The sequence below is a fragment of the Rattus norvegicus genome, chromosome 6 (assembly GCF_021556685.1).
Source record: "Rattus norvegicus strain SHRSP/BbbUtx chromosome 6, alternate assembly SHRSP_T2T, whole genome shotgun sequence".
In the NCBI taxonomy this organism is placed as follows: domain Eukaryota; kingdom Metazoa; phylum Chordata; class Mammalia; order Rodentia; family Muridae; genus Rattus; species Rattus norvegicus.
The window spans coordinates 115,178,677-115,199,110 of NC_141539.1; the positions used below are offsets into that span (position 1 = coordinate 115,178,677).

At 37.5% G+C, this 20,434-nt stretch overlaps 1 protein-coding gene across 38 annotated transcripts in view; it reads left to right on the forward strand.

The window, feature by feature from the left end:
* Nucleotides 1-20,434, forward strand: part of Nrxn3 (neurexin 3) — a 1,618,001-nt gene that overhangs the window by 1,443,161 nt on the left and 154,406 nt on the right. For all 38 annotated transcript variants that reach the window (XR_015621666.1, XR_015621667.1, XR_015621670.1 and 35 more), the window contains 1 exon segment: nucleotides 4,023-4,194. Coding sequence is in view for 30 of the 38 variants with exons in the window: in XM_087552049.1 (XP_087408175.1) it covers nucleotides 4,023-4,194 (172 nt within the window). In the remaining 8 variants the exon portion in view is untranslated.

Consider the following 20,434-nt stretch of genomic DNA (forward strand, 5'->3'; position numbering starts at 1 on the left):
TTATAGCTGTGCTGTTTTTGGAACTACATCTTGCTTATGTTCAAGAAGCTTCTAAGAGGCACCAAGGAAAGTTGATAGAACAACTATCAAATTGTGACAGGAAATCAACCCTAAAAAAAACAGTTCTGTTTGCCAAAATTTACACATATTTTCACAATAGATCATGAGGACAGTGCTTGCCAAACTGGCCAGTCCTTAGCTCACACTGCTGTTTTCAATTATACTAACAAGGGGAGAAAGGGCTGACATATTGCAGCCCAAAAGTATGCATAGCCATGTGTCAGATGCTTCACATGTAATTCACACAACAGGCTGCAGAGAGCCAATTTGTCTTTCTCGCTTATTACAGGCTCCCTTTAAATAAGCGACAAAGGTCACACATTTTTAGAAGCCAGTGTTATTTTACCTTACTGTATGGGAACCCATTTATGGTCATTCTACTGAATTCTCTGACAATGACAGATAATTTGTTTGTATGAGCAAACGACTGACTATGCAGTCTCCCCTGATTCTGTCCATCCCTCTTATTGTTATATATATATATATACATATACATATACAAATATATATATATATATATATATATATATATACACAAAGCACTATTATATGGGGCAGATGGGTTAACTACATCCTTGTAGGCCTGGATGTAATCCCTAGCACCCATGTAAAAAGCCAGGCATGGTGGCATATTTCTGTAACCACAGTGATTGGCAAGCAAAAGGAGTGAGATCTCTGGGGCCCACTAGATAAGAAATATAGACTAATTGATAATTCCCAGGCCAATGAGGGAGACTGTTCAAAGAAAATAGCTAAGTCTGTCTTCTAGCTTCTATACTGTGTGTACACAGCTACATGCACACATATGCACACGTACACATTAGTAAAAGAGAGAAATAGGTACAATAGCATTCATCACATAAGCAATGTTATTTCATTATAATAGTCCTGTGAAGAATGTTAAAAGAAGCCTCTTGCCCCACAGTGTATTATTTAAAAATGTGTTCAGAATAGTGAAGTAAGCTGCCACAGGGTCAGGGAGGGATGATGCAAACTAATGTGTTCTATCCTCCACTTTATTCCTTCTGTAGACACATGGACCAAAGGAGTTTATTTTCATGGAAGGTGCATATTATAGATTCAAGCCTGGACAACTATATTGGTATTTGCCACAAGGCTTCCATGACTGTTAATGAACTGAAACTAAGCAGTTAGCCATGGATTATAATGCCACTGTGGTCCCATGACAAATTACAAGAAGGTGATGATAATGAAATCTTATGACTGCAAATAAAGAGAGAACATCTGAGGTCCAGCACAGCCACATTTACCACTATAGAAAGCAAAAGAAACATCTGGTGGGGGGAGGATCTACATTGGATTTGACAGTGTGCTAACAGTACTAAGAAGACCTTTGGAAAATCCAGATTCTAATGGCAGATATGTGACACCTAAGATCAGGACTAAATATTTATTCTGGCAGAGATTAAATATTTTCTTGTACTGGATCTAGTATGGGTCTTGCAAAAAATCTGCCCCCAAAATATATCTTGTTGATCAACTAACTCAATGAGGCAAAACTGTCCTTTGCCACCTCTGTCATTGAAAGCTTCATAGCACTAAAGTCTCTGTTCCCTTTAGAACACTAATACTGTTCTCTCTCTATGATTAACTAGTGACTCAGAGGTGAGCTGAATCACTGCAGGCTTTTCCACGCAGGCAGGATTTATGTAGTAGTTTCTCATGGAAAAACCACAATGCAATAAACAGCCAACATTTGTAGGGTGGGCAGAGGAGTAATGGCTTCAGTTGTGGTTTCCTAACTCATCCAGTTCTGTCATTCTGTAAGCATACGATGATTCAAGCTTGTATAGCCTTGCTTATTTTTGTTTGAGGGCATGAACACCCACCTACCCATTCATTCCCACATCCTTACAAAATGAATAATGAATGCCACCTCTCTGATACAGAGCACATAAGTAATGTCATTTCCAAATTCCCTGAGGATCAAATAAAAAGGATGAAATGAATCATTATTTATTATGGGCATGAACATTGCAACAAAGACCCTATAATCATATTTCCCTTCCCATACATAATTCTCAGTGCTGGGACCAAACCAACCCAAACCAACCCAAACTAATCCAAGATCATATTGATACCAATAAACAGAGGGTTTCAGAATTGAGTCTGTTTAGTTAACATGTGGGAAGGCATTGGGACACATTTTATACGGTTTAGAAAATGAGAAATACAGGCAACAGTTCATAATCCAGAGCATGCTCATTGAACACAATGGAAGTAACAATGTCCACCCTGGGTCTGCTGTCCTGGGTGCTGAAAACAGGGTACATCGTTCAGTCTACATTTTTCACTTCTAAGATGAAGACTCTTGGGTACTCGTCTCTTTTGCAATCAGCTTTGAGATACATTTACATAGTTAGGGACAAAAAGATAAATGGTAAGTTGAGGGCAGCATATTTCCTTGGAAAATAAATGAAGTATACCAAAACAATTTATGAAAATCAGTGTCCACCCCATAAGAAATCCTAATTTATAATGCTATGTGTTAATATTAACTTTATATATTGAATGAATGGATGGATGGACGGGTGGCTGGCTGGCTGGCTGGCTGGCTGGTCAATAGATATGAATAGATTGATGGATGCATACATGGATGGATAGATGGATAGATGGATGGGTGAAAGGATGGACTGATAGGTGGATGAGTTAAAGAATAGATGGATACTAAATCTGAGCATCCATAAATATTTCTTAGAACTTAAATGATATGGATTCTGGTCTTTAACAACATCATTCATTCTTTCTCCCTTTCCCTTTCCTTGTTCATCCCCCTTCTTCTCCTCAAACATATAAATAGTAGATTAAAAAAACTGATAAAGCATACTATGACTCAGTCTTGTCAATGTCAGAATTATAACTAAATTTTATTAGCATCAAGGACCCAGCCTATTGCCAATAAGCCAGACAACTACAGAGATGGGCAAAAAAGTCTCTTGCTTCATCCCTTCTAATACTCCACAGAGCTGTTACGCTTTTCCAGAAGGTTAAAGAAGCTGATTATATCTGACCAGGAAAGCCACTTTCATTTTATTTCATCATGAATACCAATTCCAACTCTTAGTCATAACCAATTATTAACGGGAAAGAGTAAGAGTTTTAATAGCATTATTATGTTTGGTTCAGCGTTTCCAGACATTTCCCCGGAGGTGGATGATCTCATCTCCACCCCCATTGTCATCTCCACTGTCTTCATGCTCATTGCCATAATGTTCCTCTTCTAGAGCCCATTGCAATTTCTCTGTCCCCAAAGTCATTTTGAGCTATTGACATTGCCTTGTACTGTATAGCATAAGTGACAGAATGAATATTTTATCTGTAGATTAACTGAACAATAGGGCTACAAATCTGGGAAGTTACCCGTTTGAAAACTCCTCCTTGGTTTCATTATCCTTCGCTTAAAGTATCATTTAAGTGTGCTTTAGAACTGCAGAAAATATCATCATGGATTTTGTCTATAATGTCTATTCTCTGCCTTCAGCTTGAAACCTTTGTTACTCCTCCCCTTGGCAGTGAGTTACCCCAAAATGTGCACACAGGCTAGTAGTATTTTTTTGACCCTGAATCCCAATTGTGAAATATTTCAGGATCCAATGCAGTATTAGCTCCTCTTAGGAGACAAAACGAATCCATCTCACAGAAATGAACTTTACCATGTCTCGCTGTCAGGAAGTTCTGCCACGGTAGCACCAATAACGAGGAAGGCCATTGAATGGTGTAACTTGCACTGTCCAGCCAGTGAGACCATTTGGGGCAGCTTTATACTATTTTTTTATGTTCAGGATGAAAGCCCATAGAGAAATATTGGATACTATTATTAACTTCATCCTGACAGCTCCCTCTGGGCAGGTAAAAGTTTATTGCTAGTTGGAGGATCAGCTTTAAAGGGAGTAAATCCTGCAGTCAGTGGCAATCATGCCCTTTGTGTTTCTTTATTACAGGAACAAGGGAAAATTGGAGTTGTCTTCAATATTGGCACAGTTGACATCTCCATCAAAGAAGAGAGAACCCCTGTCAACGATGGCAAATACCATGTGGTGCGCTTCACCAGAAATGGGGGCAATGCAACCCTTCAGGTGGACAACTGGCCAGTGAATGAGCATTATCCTACAGGTAACATCTTCCCTTTGGCCTCCCGGGATCACTGTTATTTGACATTATTTATCATGATTATCATCATATTATAGGCAGAGAATACATCTATACCTTTTGTCTGAGGGAGAAAAAAAAAGTTATTTCTTTAGGATTAGAGCAGCGTAGGGATCTTCTGGAGACTTATTAAGTATGCACTGAACATTTTGTTTTGCAAACCGTAGACCAACGCTTCCTGACTGGTTCATACTAATGATAAGTATCATAAAGGTTCTAGTGGAAAGAAGGGCCATCACTCTTGCTGTGGGGTGGGGGTTGAAATATGCTGAGTGTTATATCTGGCATGTGTGGCGTAAGGTGTGGTTGAAGGGACAGATGGCAAGAGGTGGCAGTGAGAATATACCAGCAAGTTTATTCAACTCGAATTCATGAGCATTAACTCATGGGAGCAGTGAGAAAAACCAAGGGTAGAGTTTCCTTATTTATTAGAATTAGCCATGTACTTTTCTCTCACTCCCACTAAGCCTGTGCTGCTCTTTAGTGTCTGGTCCTTGTGGTGGTGATTTTCCTAGGAAGCACACTGGCTTGGGAGATGGAGGGGCTAATCATGCATTTGAATTTCACAGTCCTGGAATGTGCAGCAGCGAACTCCCAGAGCCAGATGGCGAATCAAGGGCAGGGAGAGAGGAGATTGGCTTCTTTAAAGGGACTCATTCATATAGTCCCTGAGCTTTCTATTTCATCTCTCAAGTCTCCCACAAAGAATCCCGAACCCTGGCCATAAAAGCACCAGAAAGTGAACGTAAACACCTAGCAAGAGACTGTTACTCCATAATTGCAGTGCAGCCTAATGGACAGATGACGGGAAATAGCTCAGGAGATTGCACTTGTCACTATTGTGAACAAGACGCATGTGGAACTCACCATCTGATGCTCAAAATGCCCCCATTTTGGTCTCTATTTTCTCTCATTTCCTGAACAGTGAGATGTACACACTGATAAAGAAGCCTAAATTCCATTCTGGACATTTAGGTTAATAAGTAATTATTATAACTGAAAGAAATATTCACAGTAAACTTGTATTCTTGTGGCTCAAGATATTTTCTCAATAGCTTAAAAGCAGTGATTGAGATTTTAGGCTTTGAATTAGCATTACATTTCTAAAAACCCAATCAATGGTGTGTACTGCTTAGCCCTTCCATGATATCCAGATTCTCCCTATTCCTGCTTCAAGAATTGTGGATACAAGGCTCTGAAGGTACTGAAGGAATAAATATATTAATTAATTAATCACTCCATTTACTTATGAATCTGTCACTCCTAGATTTCCCCCCAAACAGCCAGCTCAGTCAGTGATGGCATACTGTTAGTATTTCTTAGGTTTTCACAAGAAACAAATGACCTCCTGAGGCTATGATTTTAGGATTTGAAAGAAGTCCAAGGTTACTGTGAATTTTTATCGACATCTGAATTCCTTGGACACTAATAGACTTGATTTTCAAGGTTTTGTTGCTTAAACCAGGGATGTGATGGTGAGGTAAAAGAGGGGAGAGAAAATGCAATAACAGAGACATTAAAAGCTGTTTCATTTATTTGTTCATATGGGAAAAAAATCCATCTCCCTTTCTCCATGCATATCATCATTGGCACTAAAATTGCTTCTCTAGGGTTTGTTGTATTTCTGCTAAGAATTTTAAAGGTTTCTAAACTGATGTTAACCACTTGCCCAGAGCCAATGGAGAATGAACAAACGTGTTGCTACCAATGAGAAGCCATTGGGTGGTCACTTTAAAGCCACAGATACCTAAGAACACCAGTGACCCTTGCTGTGCACCTCTCCCTTTGTGTCTTTAGCTCCAAATTATGGGTTACCTCCTCTAGGCTTTCTGAGCAAAATAAACCTTTCTCTAATGCCAGTGCTTTTCCTGTCAACTATTATCATCACTGGTAACTCTCATTTAGTTGTAATAAATGTTATTATTGTTGGGCAAGGTAGAGCCTGGCAGTTAAAAATGTGCACTTCAGAGACACCTGATGAGTTGAGAACTTGCTTTTTTTTAAAATCAGTTGTATATCACAAGCATCTGGACTAAGACCTTGAAATGCCCTAAATTTTGCAGTATTTGGTGACTTTCCCCACATATAATTCAAGATACAATAACACTGATCCATGAAACAAGAAAAAGAGTTTCCAACCGTTCTGATTTTTCTTCTCTGATGATTACTGTAACATTGGGAATGTATCAGATTCCTTCTTCAAAAATTCTCACTTATTTCCCTTGTGCATGTTTTTTTAGTTCTCCAGGTAGATACCCATTTTTTTCACAGCTGGCTGAATAGTTGCAGACCCTGTATGGGGCACAGAGGCTCACCACCCCTCCAGTTTCCAGTCCTGATGATTTCTATGTAACAATACTTTTAGAGTTATATCCAGGCACAGCCAAAGGAACACATATGTAATGTTGAAGAAAAGGATATACAATCATGTAAGCACATAATAAGTGGTAGTCACATTACCAGAAGTGTTTTTATGCATTTTATGTATGATTCATTTTGACTATTTGCTAGCCTGTGAATTGGTTAAAGTAGATGTTTCTATTCTTGAGTTCAAATCAAAACCGACACCAATGGAAGCCCTATTGCTATCTTACAATAACATAGTAACTGAAGGACAAAATCAAGACCAGGTTAGTGCTTCCCAATCAGTTTCTACACTTGCCCCGACAGCACAAGAACCTGCAAGATTTCCTATGCATCTGTTGCACCTTGAATAACTTGGTTTCTCTCTTATGACATTGAAAGAACTCCTTTAATTCATTACTACAACATTAAAATGTTTAAGAAGTTTATTTTAAACTTAGTGACATTATAACTTCTGTGTGTGAGCAGCAAATAGCAAGGCCACCAATCTAGTTAAAAAATATGTCCTCTTCTTTTTCCAAGACATTCTGTTATATTGACCACAGCAATCAATCAGTTATCCTTAAGAAAAGTTTAAGAGTATCTTACCAGAAAGGTCATTAGTGACCACACAAACATAGTTTGTCATGAGATGTGAGGCAGAAAATTTACATGTAAGGAGGGAAACAGATATTAACATAGACAGGACCAAGTTGTCCTTCTCATGACAGCAAGGGATGCTCATGGACCAATTGAGGATAATGTGTATAATGCTTTAATATAGAGTAGCTTCTACAGATAGTCGCTCGAGTTGTCTTATTCTAAGGGCATACTCTTGCAAGTCATTCCTGCCCACCACATCCGAAGGGGTCAGCTCCATGACAGGATGAATGGGTCAGCTCTCAGATCTTTTCGCAGTCATTTATAGGAGTTTACTTGGCTTTACTGAAACATCCTACTGTGAAATACTGAGAGCACAGCTGGACACGGAGCCTGCAGCCCTGGCTCTTTGTGAATCACCGAGTATCCAAAATGGAAATAGTTCTGCAGCAATTGCGATCTTCTATTGCCTGATTCTCCGAGAGAGAACTCAAAAGTGACTCCTTTCTTTGAACCTGAAATAGAAAGGCTAAGGAAGAGGAGAGGGAAAGAAAAGAAGTATGAGCTCAGAGCCATCATCCAGACACTGACAAATGTGCCTGCCTTATACAACCTCTGATTGCTCTCTCTACACAATGCGATGGTAAGGACAAGGGAGGGGAGGTGAAAGGTGAGCTGAACATGTGGAATTAATTTTAGCCATCACTCTGGGCCCCCTGTGAGGCTGAGCTGCTTATGATTACTCAAGATCCACTATCAACTGTGGGTGGGTGGTCATTATGCCACCAGGGCTATGAGGATCCAGTCATGAGTACCCTCAATGCTTTTCAGGAGAAAGCCAGATCTTTCAGAAATCGTGAATGGTAAGCAAGTTCCAAATGTATATACAGGACTTCTATCTTCCCACCCAACAGTTTGTTAAGGAGATCAAAGCCTCCTTGACTTTCCATAACATAGCACATCAACTCAATTGAAGTACTTTTGGTTAGAACCTTTATCGTTCTATAAGTGCTCTATCGCTATCCTGAAATACCTGAGGCAATTAACAGAAAAAAAGCATGTTGATGCTCATGTTTCTGGAGGTTATGTTCAATATCTGAAGCAATTAACTTAACCAAAAATGAATAACTTATTAGTAAGGAAAGTTTATTTGCTTCACAATTATGGAATTTTCAGTCCAAGACTGAGTAAGACTCATTTGCTTGGAGTTTCTAGTGAAGGTCACATAATAAAAGAAATTTCACCTCATTAGGCGGTAACTAAGAAGAGACACATTGGTCCAAGGCCCTTTAAAAGGACACACTTCTGATAAGCACACAACACTTTCTAATAACACCATCCGGGGGATCAGTCCTTTAGTGAATGGACACTCATTCAAACCATTCAAACCATAGCAAACTCGGAGAGCTAAATAACTTGCCTAGTGCCTCAGTAGAACAAGATCAGAATCAAGATTCCTTCCTGATTCTTGTTCTGTACTACCTCAAACATCCGGCCTATTTTACTATTTCTGACTTGTTATTTTATTGATAGCCACACTCTTTTGGTAAAATACAAATAAGACATTTTCTGAAAGAGTAACCCATGCCCGGAATAGTTTCAGTAGTAGTGTTTCTGACCCTTGGCACTCCTGACCTTTTAGGCTAAGTGACTGTTGTACATTGTGGTTGCTTCAGTGATGTGCCATTAAGTGCATCATAGGGTATTTGAGCAGTATGTGTGATTTCTGTCCACTCTATGACAGCAGGTTTCCACAGTGTCAGATGTCTTCACTTCAGAGTGAAACCATCCATGACTAAGAATCACTAAATTAATAACAGTGCCTTTGATACATATTTCAATTACTTGTCATCCTGTTGTAGCTTAAATGCTACGCTGGTAGTTAGGAAATTATGCACATATGAACCTCATGCTAGCGTACCAAGATGCCAAAGAGTTAAAAAAAATAAGTACTATAAATAAACTCTTGATCAGATAATAAAATTCCTTAGGCCTTAGGTTTTCATTAATTCCTAGCCAGAGGGGGGAAGTTTGATCCTTTGCTTGCAAACATTTGAGGACTTACCAGATTGGCAGCATGCATTAAAACAAGCCCTGTCTCTCTGATCACTCAAGTCACTCAACCTTTGTGATCCTTTCAGTTCAAGGGTGGGGGAGGGGAGGGGAGTGGGGCATAGTTCATAACGTCCTACAAAAGGAATAAAAAAAAATAAAAAGTACAAATGCAATTAAGAAGGAAAGTCTCCATGTTTGAGCATAGATTCAAGACTGCAGTGATACAAGGTCAACAGCTAAAGCAAAGCTAACTTATTGAATGTGTTCAAACATTCTTTGCTACATTTAAAAGCACTCTCATAATTCCTCAAGCGGGACATAATATATCAACGAACCAATCAGACCAATACCTTCTACATATCTGCATTGTTGAAGTTTGTTCCTAAGCTTTCGGGACTGACTTAAGATTTGCAAGATTGGAGGAGAGTTTTGGCAAATAATTTTCGACTTGGTCTATTTGAGCTTTGGTAGAAAATAGAGCATAAATATCTATGTGCATATCTAAGTGTTATACTACTCTCTACTTGGTTGCAGATTAAAATCCTGTGGAAATGATAGTGACTGTCAGCGCTCAGTCTCATATATACTGTGCTCCACCAAGCAGTAGCATGAGGTCCTTGGATCCATTCAAATGCTTACTTTCATGATCCCCTTCTGATTAGTTGAAAGTAACCTTTAACAGTATTCACGCGTGCTATGTGCACATGGAAAACTTAGAGCGCCTGGGGCTAGGAACTGGGAATTTTTCATAGGTATATGTTTGGTCATCATTGATATTTAGAAAGCTAAAAATATTTTCTATCATCATAATGCAGACTTACTATTAGCATTGCCCAATATGCCTGCCATATATCACATGTAAGAACCACTCAGTATTTACCATGAGGTGCTACATTATTACTGAGGCGCTACAGTTTTTATTTTGTTCTGTAATTTTTATACCCTGTGTACTAAATGCTTTAAATATATTTTTCATCCAACTCTTATACCTTGTTAGTTTCTACCAAATAGTACAGGACCAGAATATAACATGCATTATTTCTTTTGCATATTTTCTACCATTAAAGTCTCCATATCACTAATAGAATAATAAACATGTGCCCTGGCATACCTTCTGATACTATGTAGGAGTAGTATTTTGCAACCAGGACCAATAACTCTATCTGACTCAGGAAGTTGCAGGAGAGTCAAGAGAGGGTAGTGAGTAAAGGCAAGAGTTTTAGATGTTGACTGTGCAACAAAGAACCCTTTGCACTTCACTCCCGTCTACTACCTCAAGTAAGTTTTCATTGTTGAGAAATGTTTCTGTGTCTCAGGTCTATGAGTGTGTACTTTCTCCCGTTAAAAGCAAATGATGGCCCAGGCTGACATTTAATATAGGAAATTTCAAAAGGAGTGATGCCGGAGATGTGTTTCTTAAATAGAAGTGACAGTGCACCCTTTCTTAAGCTATATTTATATACTCTGACAACATGATTATGAAGCAAATCCATCAACAGGCCTGAGCAAAACAAAACAAAACGTCAAACCAAGAAACAAACAAAAAACCAGCCGAACAACCAAAACAAACAAAAAGATTATTTTATTTGTAAAATCAAAATTGTGGATTAAGATTACTAGTCTTCTCCAGTGTTCCTTAACTCCATTATGCACTCATGAGAGATAACTGTATTTGCAGCTATCAAATAAATACCACTTCTTGCTTTTGGACACAGTTGGGTGTTAAGTTTGTTTGTTTGTCTGAGAGTATCTTATGCATTGAAGTTTAATCAGAAAGGCAGAGAACTGGGGAAAAGGGAAGGTCCCATCTTGCTTATTAATCGGTCCTTTAGAAATCTACAATTGTATGAAAAGTCCTACCATGAGAGCTCCGTTACTAGGAAGTAAAATGAGGTAGATGATGCCTGTCCCAGATTACAGAGGAGGTGATTCCTGCCACATCTCTCTCCTCACAAACAAAACATACCAGGAGGCCTTGAAAGACCCTGAAAGCTGGAGTGGGTTTGTTTCTACTTTATGGCTTAACAAAGGCTTAACCAAAGGATGTTGGTTTTGGTTTTGGCTTTGGTTTGAAGATGCTACTACATAAGTCAGGACCTTGTGACTGGAATGCCCTAGATTTTACTGCATATTCAGAAACTCTGTCTTTAACTGGAACCTTCAAATTGTCATATTTTTTTCTGTAAAAGCAATCTCTGAAATTTTTATAAAGCTAAATCTCAAATTTCTGCCTAGTCCTGAAACCAGCACTTATCTGTTTACTAAGACATTTACCTCTATTAATATCACCAGGGACAGTTTCTTGGCTTTGGAAGATTCTTCCCCTTTATGATCCCATTCTCCCTCCTACTTCTCTCTCTAAGCAGGCAAGAGAAGCCTGACTAAATGGAAGTCTGTTTTATTGCTTGATGGTCTTGCTTGAGGAAGTGAGGAAGGGATGCTTCATATGTTTATCTTTATTTTTTTTTGTCTTATCAGACAAACCTTCCTCCACAGTGGATTTCCAGTTACAAGATAAATAGCTAAGCATCTTGCAAGTTAAATGCAATTATTGCTGTCATGCCGAGAGCCTTTCTCTCCCGGTAAATGTCCCTTAGTAAGTAATAAGCAGTTCAATGGAAACTAGAAATCTGCTAATTTTAAAAGAAAGCACGGTCATCCACAAGATAAAGCGAATATATATATATATATATAATATTTATTTGTAATAACTATTTTATGTATAATGTATGTATAAAGAAGGATATCATACAGATGCTAAAGCACTTGGGATCAAGGGAGAAGGAATATATTAACATTTGGCATATGGGAATTTGCCCCAAGACATTAAGCTAGTACATAACTCAAGATTATTTATAAAGGAGTTAAATAACACACACAATGGAGCTTGTTATAATAATGAAGATTTATAACAGATAATATGCTAGCAACTACAGTAACTATAGACATTATTTATACACAATTCACTCGTGAACAGGTTGTGCTCTTAGTCTATTGACTGCTTAGAAAAAAGAATAATTTTGCTGCACATTCTTGTTGAACTTTATATGATACACAGCCCCATCTGGCTTATGCTAGGCAATATTTTTAGGAAGCCATGGCATTTACAGGAGAAGGTAGATTTTTCTAAGTTGAAAAAGCATACTATATTTTGTAAGGTCTAAGTCAAATACTTAGACTAAGTCTATTAGCTTGATGGTGCAAATATTACAAGTGTAAGGATTACTTCAGAATATTATTTGATGAGAAATGTGAGTGAAATTATTTGGTTTTCAAAAACTTTATTGTAACTGTGTGTGTGTGTGTGTGTGTGTGTGTGTGTTAGTGTGTATGTGTGTGTGTATGTGTTTATGTATGTTTACATGTGCTGGTGCACACATAAGGTCAGAAGAAAACTGACCATTGCTATTTTCCCCCTTCTATTATATGTGGTCCCAGAGTTTGAAATCAGATTATCAACTGTGGCAACAAATGCCTTGGCTCACTGAACCAAATGCAGCATCTTGGTAAATTCCAAAACTTCTTCAATCCACCTATTATTCATATATTTTAACTCACATATCTGAAGTAGTGCTTCAGTGATTGGAAATGTAGAAAGATCACATTTAGGGCACAATAATGCTTGTTTGAAATCATACGACATAAAAATATAATAGCATCTTGCTGCATGTGAAGCATCCCCATAAATACCAACATCATAATCCATATAATGTTCTTCTCAATTAGAGCAATCACCTAATACTGCGTAGCTCTGAATCTAAGTTTAGTGATTTTTGTAGGAGATGCTATTAGTTCATAGAAGCTGCAATTTAGTTGTAAATAAAAGTTGTAGCATGTTTGATTAATCAGGATTAATATTTAATCATGAGTGTCTAAGACTACCACCCTACCAGTCTGATCTGATTTGTCTCTCCTTATTTGTTCTCTACCTTGGATTTGGTCATATTCCATGTTTTCCAACACTAACAGGAGAGCTTAGACGTGTTCATAAAATTTGTTTTCTAATGTATTCACTTCTGTTTACATTTTATATGACGCCTCAGGGTCTCTCTACTTATTTAAAGTCTAAGAAGTATATTAAATTTATTTTATAAGGGATAAACGATATAGAAATAGCATATACTTACACACATATGTGTGCATATATCCCTTGTAATTCTATGAAGAAGAGAGATTAATTACCTAGGCTTTGACTCACTCAATCGATTATAATCATATTGCAGCTCATCAAAAGAGATAAAGTCTTCTAGAATCCAGATCAATTCTCCAGCAGGCTAAAGATTGTGTGTGTTTGGGGTAGGCGCTGTCAGAATAGAAGGACAGAGTGAGGCAAGGTCAGGAAGGCATTTTTAATCTTCAAATCTTGGAGTTAGGATAGATTTGATTGGATTCCAGTAATATTTACAGTATGCTGTGTGAGATGCATTTCTTTCTTGCACTGCCTCAAGTTAAGTCCCTAATGCTTTGGGTCAGCCTGGACGTTTTTGTGCCTCATCCTCAAATGCCAATTGGACATACACAGTGCCACACAAGAAGACATCGTGATTAGACATAGAAGAAGACAGTGGCAATTCAGCATAATCCAAACACAAAAAAGTTACATTAATACTATAAATGAGTAATGAAAACATATACCACTGTTTTAAATATTAGAACTCTATAGCAGCTTCTTTTTATCTAGATATTGATGTTCTTCTACCCTCATCAGTAGTACATGTAATTCTACATGGACTGTGTCAATCTGTGCTAGGCAATGGGTATGCAATGAGAAATTAAACAGCTGCCTTACTCAATGATCTTTTAGATAATGGAAGAGCAAGAAAAGTACATGAAGAGGTAGTGATAATCCTTCCACTGAGCAGGAAAAGCTCACATAGTGCACTGAGTTATTGAATCGCTCTACAAAGTAGGAAGAGGATAGGAGCTGTTTGTAATCATCATTTTAAAGGTAGGCATACGGAGTGTTTTGAAGGTCTGCCAACTCTTCCAGGTCGTAAACTAATACATGAAGACCCCAAACTCAAGCCTGTGTGTCTCAAAGGAAAGATAAGGGGTACCTTATCTTGTACCCCACCCACAATTTCACACAGTGAAAGAAAGTGCTATTTATTATTTGACTGAGATCTAGAATCGATGAAAGGTACACTCATGAGCCTAAATGATGCAGAGCTGGGTACCAGGTGGAGTTTAGCATGTGTGGAGGGTAAGTTGGGCCCTTGGGTTCCCTAGAACAATGTCAAAAATCTCTGGCTATCTTTCCTAGATGTACACAGTGTAAACTGTAAGGTAGAAAGTACACACCTGTCATACTGGAGAAACCAATAGAAAAGATTCTCTGTCTATCTCTTAATAATTATATATATAATATATATGTGTATATATTATGTATTGAATTGCAGTAGAATTAATGTACCTAATCCCATATATATACTTTTATACGTATATACATATGTATATACATTGTACAATCTGATGAGTTTGGAATTCTGATTTCGTTATTATTTTTGATAAGTAAACATAATCGCTGTTTTTTACTTCACTTGATGAAACTTTGCCACTCTTTCTAGCAGAAAACATATTAATCTCATTCTTTTACAGGGAAGCAAACTGAGACTCAGAGAGGTTGTCAGCATTTTCTACAGATACTTTTTCCAAATGCCAATTTTTGGATTCCACAGACTTGTTTTTACCCACATCCCAGCTCTTTTTTGCTGCTCTACTTGTCAATGGATGAGTTTATTCCTTGGGAGCAATTAGAATAGTACTATTATACTCAGTCACATGGAAACACTAAGGAGGTCAAACTCAGGATAAGTGGAATAGTCAAATATGTTTACTTACACTCACAAACGGCTAACAGCAATCAGACACAAGCCCCAGTTTGACTGCTGAAACATTCCAGATGGAATTGTGTACAGAGCTCAGCTTCCTGCTTGACAAATATAAAATTCATATGCAAGTTTACCACTGGGTCTCATATCCCACTGTATGCAAAATACTCAGTAATCACATTATTGAAGATTTGCTAGAAGAATACTTTTGCCCATTATCCAGCTGCCACTCCTTCACATTGCATTAAAATAGATTTGTACTCATTTTCACCAATGTGCCATTGTGCCAATGTGGTTTTCTTAGATTTCAATGGTGAGTCTACAAATGTGCGAGAACAATATTCCGGAAAAAGTAATGGATCTAGTATCATAATCCATCACTGAGTAGAGGACTTCAGTGAAATAACAATGAGGGAAGGCAACACAAACCAAGTATTGATCCTGAGATACTCCTTAGAACATCTAGTAAGGGATTTAATTATTAGCGTTTTAGAGATAAAGAAGCAGTCTGAGAGATATTAAGAAGCATTGACCAGTGTTACTAAGCTAGTTGATGATTAGAGAAACCTTGATTTAAATATACCCAGGGTCACCTGGTTAGTTTTATTTTGATCAGTGATCTGAAAACTTTTTTCACTAACTGGCCACGTAGAAATTTTATAGGTTTTGAAGCCGTACACTTAACTGAAATATTTTATTTACACATCACATTTATTATATATATATATATCTGCAAAAATAAGTTTCACAGGGTCTTCCCTGCCATCATTCAAATCTGTACTTATATTGCAAAAGCAACCACAGATAATATGATTAGTAATGTGCATGACAGGTTTCTAGTGAAACATGGTGTGATTATACATAAACAAGTTGCAATGGGCCTTGTATAGTTGAGGGACCTCTGAAAAAATTGTGCATATTTTGAAGGCTCTGGTTATTCTTGTTTATGTGTTTAAAATTCAGGGACCAAGAAAATGTCTAGTGGATGAGTTAAATCCCCAGGGACAATCTACTGTACATAGTTCAATAGTGCTGCTTCACAGAGAAACAGAAATGCTAGTGGGGTTAATCCAGGATAAAGGAATGGAGAGACACCAATATTGGACAGGGAATCGAGTTACATGTATTTGAAGACCTCAGACACGATACATAACCACAAGAGCAGCAAAAGAAATGAACAAACGAAAAAACATGGACTCTTTGCCATCCTTTACAAGAAAGGCACAAATTCAATTCGGAGTTCATGTATGGCATATGGTACCTTGCTTAGAGCAAGATCTGATAACAATGGGAACCATTATTTTTCTAGTTCTATTACTGCCACTGTGTGACTGCAAGCTGTAGTGATTCCCAACAGACTTTCCCCGCTCTCCCTTGAGAAGTTGCCAACTCTTTTGTTAAAGCCATGGGCTTTCTCACTCTGACCTAGGCAGTTCTCCCTAATCCTTCTCCATGAAGGTGGCAGCCACAAGGGACACCTGTCTTTTCTGTGACTGACTCCTTCGTGCTTTCATTTTTCATGCCACCAGTTGTGTGTCCTAATGCTGATGACTTTTGTTTGAGTCGTGGGGGGCTGACCGTCTTTACCTAAGGTTCAGCTTACTCCCTGCCACAAAGTTTCTGACAGTTTAGAATCTAGTTTACTACTATCAAAGAAACACAACAACAAAAACAACAACCAGACTGTGAATTTCATTGAAGTGTTTAAAATAAACTTTTAAAAAATTCAGTTTGATCTTTATCTTCCTGCTTCCCCTTGTTCCTTGTAAATACCATTTTATTTCTTGTTTCTATGAATCGGCTTCTCTTTTGTAGATTCTGCATACAATGATATCATGCAGTATTTTCTTTGTTGTACAACAAAGTAGCTAGAAAAGATAAGTAAACATAGAAGTCTCACCTTCAACAAAAAGACCATCATTATAGCAGTGAGTACATTCGCAATTTACCCAAAACAGTTGCTCATAAATATAAAAAAGGAGAGCTTTGCTTTGAGACAGAGACTGTGTTTCTCCACTTGACTGTGTGATTACCTTATTAGCTGCATGTTTATCAAGGTATCAGACCATGTTGAACATCTTAAACATATACAATGAACATTTTAACTCCAAAAATTCAAAACTATACACGGAATTTTATGTACAAAATGGGGTTCCTTTGCATTTTAGTTACCCTTTAGTTACCTCAATAAAATCATCAATAAAAAAACATTAAAGTTTCAAATGTCAAAATAGAAAGCATACCAACAGAGTTCTCTTCCTACAACTCAAACAACGTGGAGATAATTTCCTTTCAAGTTCTCTTTTATTTGCCAAATATAGTAAATTCCCCCATAACTGTTAAATTGCTTCTGAACTCTCTACGTACCTATAAATAGCAATATTATAATCCTGATAGAGGGTTTCCTTTCATAGCCTTAAATAAGTAAGTGTATTTGGAAGGAAAATGGCAAATACTTTGTTATCAGTTACTTAAAATTTTAAACAAAATTTATTCTATTAAAATAATTATTTACAACCATAAGTCATTTTCTCTTGTTCCAAAAGCATGGATTTGAATCAAATCCTCACCTAGACTCTGAGAAAATGGAGAAAAGAATGGCTCATGCATCTAGAAGAGTTAGAAAACATATATACATCTAACCTAAATGGTAATGTAAAATAAAAGGCCATTTAGAATCTTAGACAGCCAAAGTTTAAAACTCTCTATTTAATTCTCTTTACCTGCGTAAAATTGTTGACAATTTCTATAAGTGAAATTCAAACTGAAATAGTACTTTAATGCCTTTTAGATGTTCAAAAGAAAGGTCTGACTTTTCCTGAATTTTCTGGGTGGTTATAGTACCTGGCACAGGACAGATGGTATAGATGAGTATAAAGGCACTCGTGGGAGGGGATATGTGGTTTTCAAGTAGCCATGGGCTTCCCTAAAGGAAAAAGAACAATGAAACCTAATAGATTTTGCTTCATTTTGTGACTCTTTGTGACCTCTGAGAATTTTGAGTTTGAGCAGGTCCATAAAGGGAATTTTGAAATGCCCTTAATAGAGTTGTTCTTGAAATAAGTCAACTGATCTGAGCCAGGGCCTTCAGCAACACATGTACTGCAAGGCCTGGCCAATCCTGATGCCACACCTTCTCAGGAAACTCTAGTCTCGCTTTCATTCTCAGTAGCTGAATACAAGCTGTGCCACCCACTTCTTCCAGCACATCTCCCTCCCCCCCCCCGAATCTTTCTGAAGCAAGAGAGTGACTGCAGCTGGTTCTGATCAGCACTGAAGCTAAAATATTTCCAAGGACAGAACGATGTGAATGGTGTGTGTTCATTCCCTGCTGTCTAGGTTCTCCTCCCTGACTTGCATTGATCAGTCTTTAGACAGCCTCCTTGGGTTAGATGGGATATTCCCAACCTTGTTCAGAAGTCTTAAACCCTTGAAAGGATCCTAGTAGAATTGAAGTGATCCATCAAGCCTGAAAAATCAGAAATCAAATTCTGAAACCAAGAGAGCTGCATGACTTCCCTTCACCTGTCACATTTTTCCCTAATTACACCCTAACCTCGCTAATGTTGTAAGTGCTCCCTGACAAGACAGCATGGTACATCAATAGAGACTGTGTGAACCCGAGAAGGCAAATTGAGTCACTCAAAAGCCTGATTTTAATGTCTTGGATCATTACTGCAAAGATAAAAGCAGGTCTCTAAAAGAGTGAAATTCAAAGGAACCTAGTAATTAAGGTGGTAAAAATACTGGGTCACCTGATACATTTCCCTAGCTGGTTCAGAAATTTCTGTACAGTATAGTCTAATTTTATCAGTCTAATTTGAAATGTTATAGATGATATAATTTCTCTTTTTTTTTTCTGCTGAGGGAGTAGATCTGTCTGATTTCTTAGGCTTTAATTTTTTTTCAAAGTCTGTTTGATTAGGAATGTCAGTTGAAATTATTCTGAATTATTCCTTTAAACCATGATTATTTATTTCATATAACTATTTAGGAAGTGCTGAATTTCTAGTGAATGTACAAAAATGAGCTTTGGCTTGAAATAATTTTAGATATATTTCTTAGATTGCCAAGATTTAATACCATATATTTAATACTGCAAATGGCTAAGAGAGGGCAGAGTATATTTTACTGAAATGTTTGAAATTCACATATTTCAAATATAAAATAAACTTAATGTTCATTGAACCTTTTATGTTATATAATTTAATAGTTTGTTGGATTACAGACACCTATCTTTGAGGGATCAGAGAGTGTCAATGTCATGCCTGTCCCGTAGTTCTTAAGATCCATCATTAATTGATGTCATGGTATATTACAAATTATGGAAGTAGATTGACAACAATATTTTATAGCACTTACTTTTTAATATGTCCATTTGTTTTATAAGAATGTGAGGGCTGGAAAGATGAGTCAGTGAGTTAAAGCAGGTACTGCTCTTGCAAAACACCCAAGTTTACTTTCCATTACCCCATCTGGTTGTTCACAATCGCCTGTAAGTCCAGATCCAAGGGATCTGAAGCCCTTTGCTGGCCTCTGCAAGTCTCTATACTCATGTGCACACTCTCCACCCAGTACACACACAAATGCACATAAAGATAAATATTTGTAAAAGAAAAAGACAAAATACACACCTACAACAAATAATATAATGGACATTGTGACACAAATAAATATTTTAAATGTGTAAATAATTTTCAACCTATCATCGACTACTTTCCTAAAATTGTTTATAAAAATGCCTAATTTAAGAGTATTGTTATTCAAGGCATCACACACGCAGTAGGAACTAATCCTCGAGTCATGACATAAGTCATGCTGTACTTCTAATGATTGACAAGTATGGCGCTCTAAGTGCCATTCAGGACACTATCCAATGTTAGTTGTTCTTCCTCTTCTTTAACACTTCAGTCTTCAGATCTTGATCATTTTGATGATTTTCTCTGGAGCCTACCTATCATTTATATGCTACCTTTATGTCATTCTAATACTGTCTCTTAATTCCTAGGGAAATGTGCTTATAGATGCTTATTTTGCTAAACTATACACTATAAAGCAGTAATGCTCAAGGCTCCTTTTTAGCAGCCTAGTTTGAACGATGGAACTATTTCTCCCTTGCTTTTCATTTAAAGGCTTTGTTTCAAATATTGTCTGAACTTGTAATGGCACTGAAGAACCATTAGTGGCAAGTCACAGCCATTGGTGGGGAATCACCGTGCCAGGAAGTCAGAATGCATCCTATTCTTTTTTACTAATGTCTTCACTCTTCATTCAAATAATGATGAGAAGAGGTTAAATAGGGTCCTCCCCTTCTTGGAGGAATAGAGAAATATCAGTTCTCCTTGACTTTCCTGCCATTTTCTCTCTACAGCTGC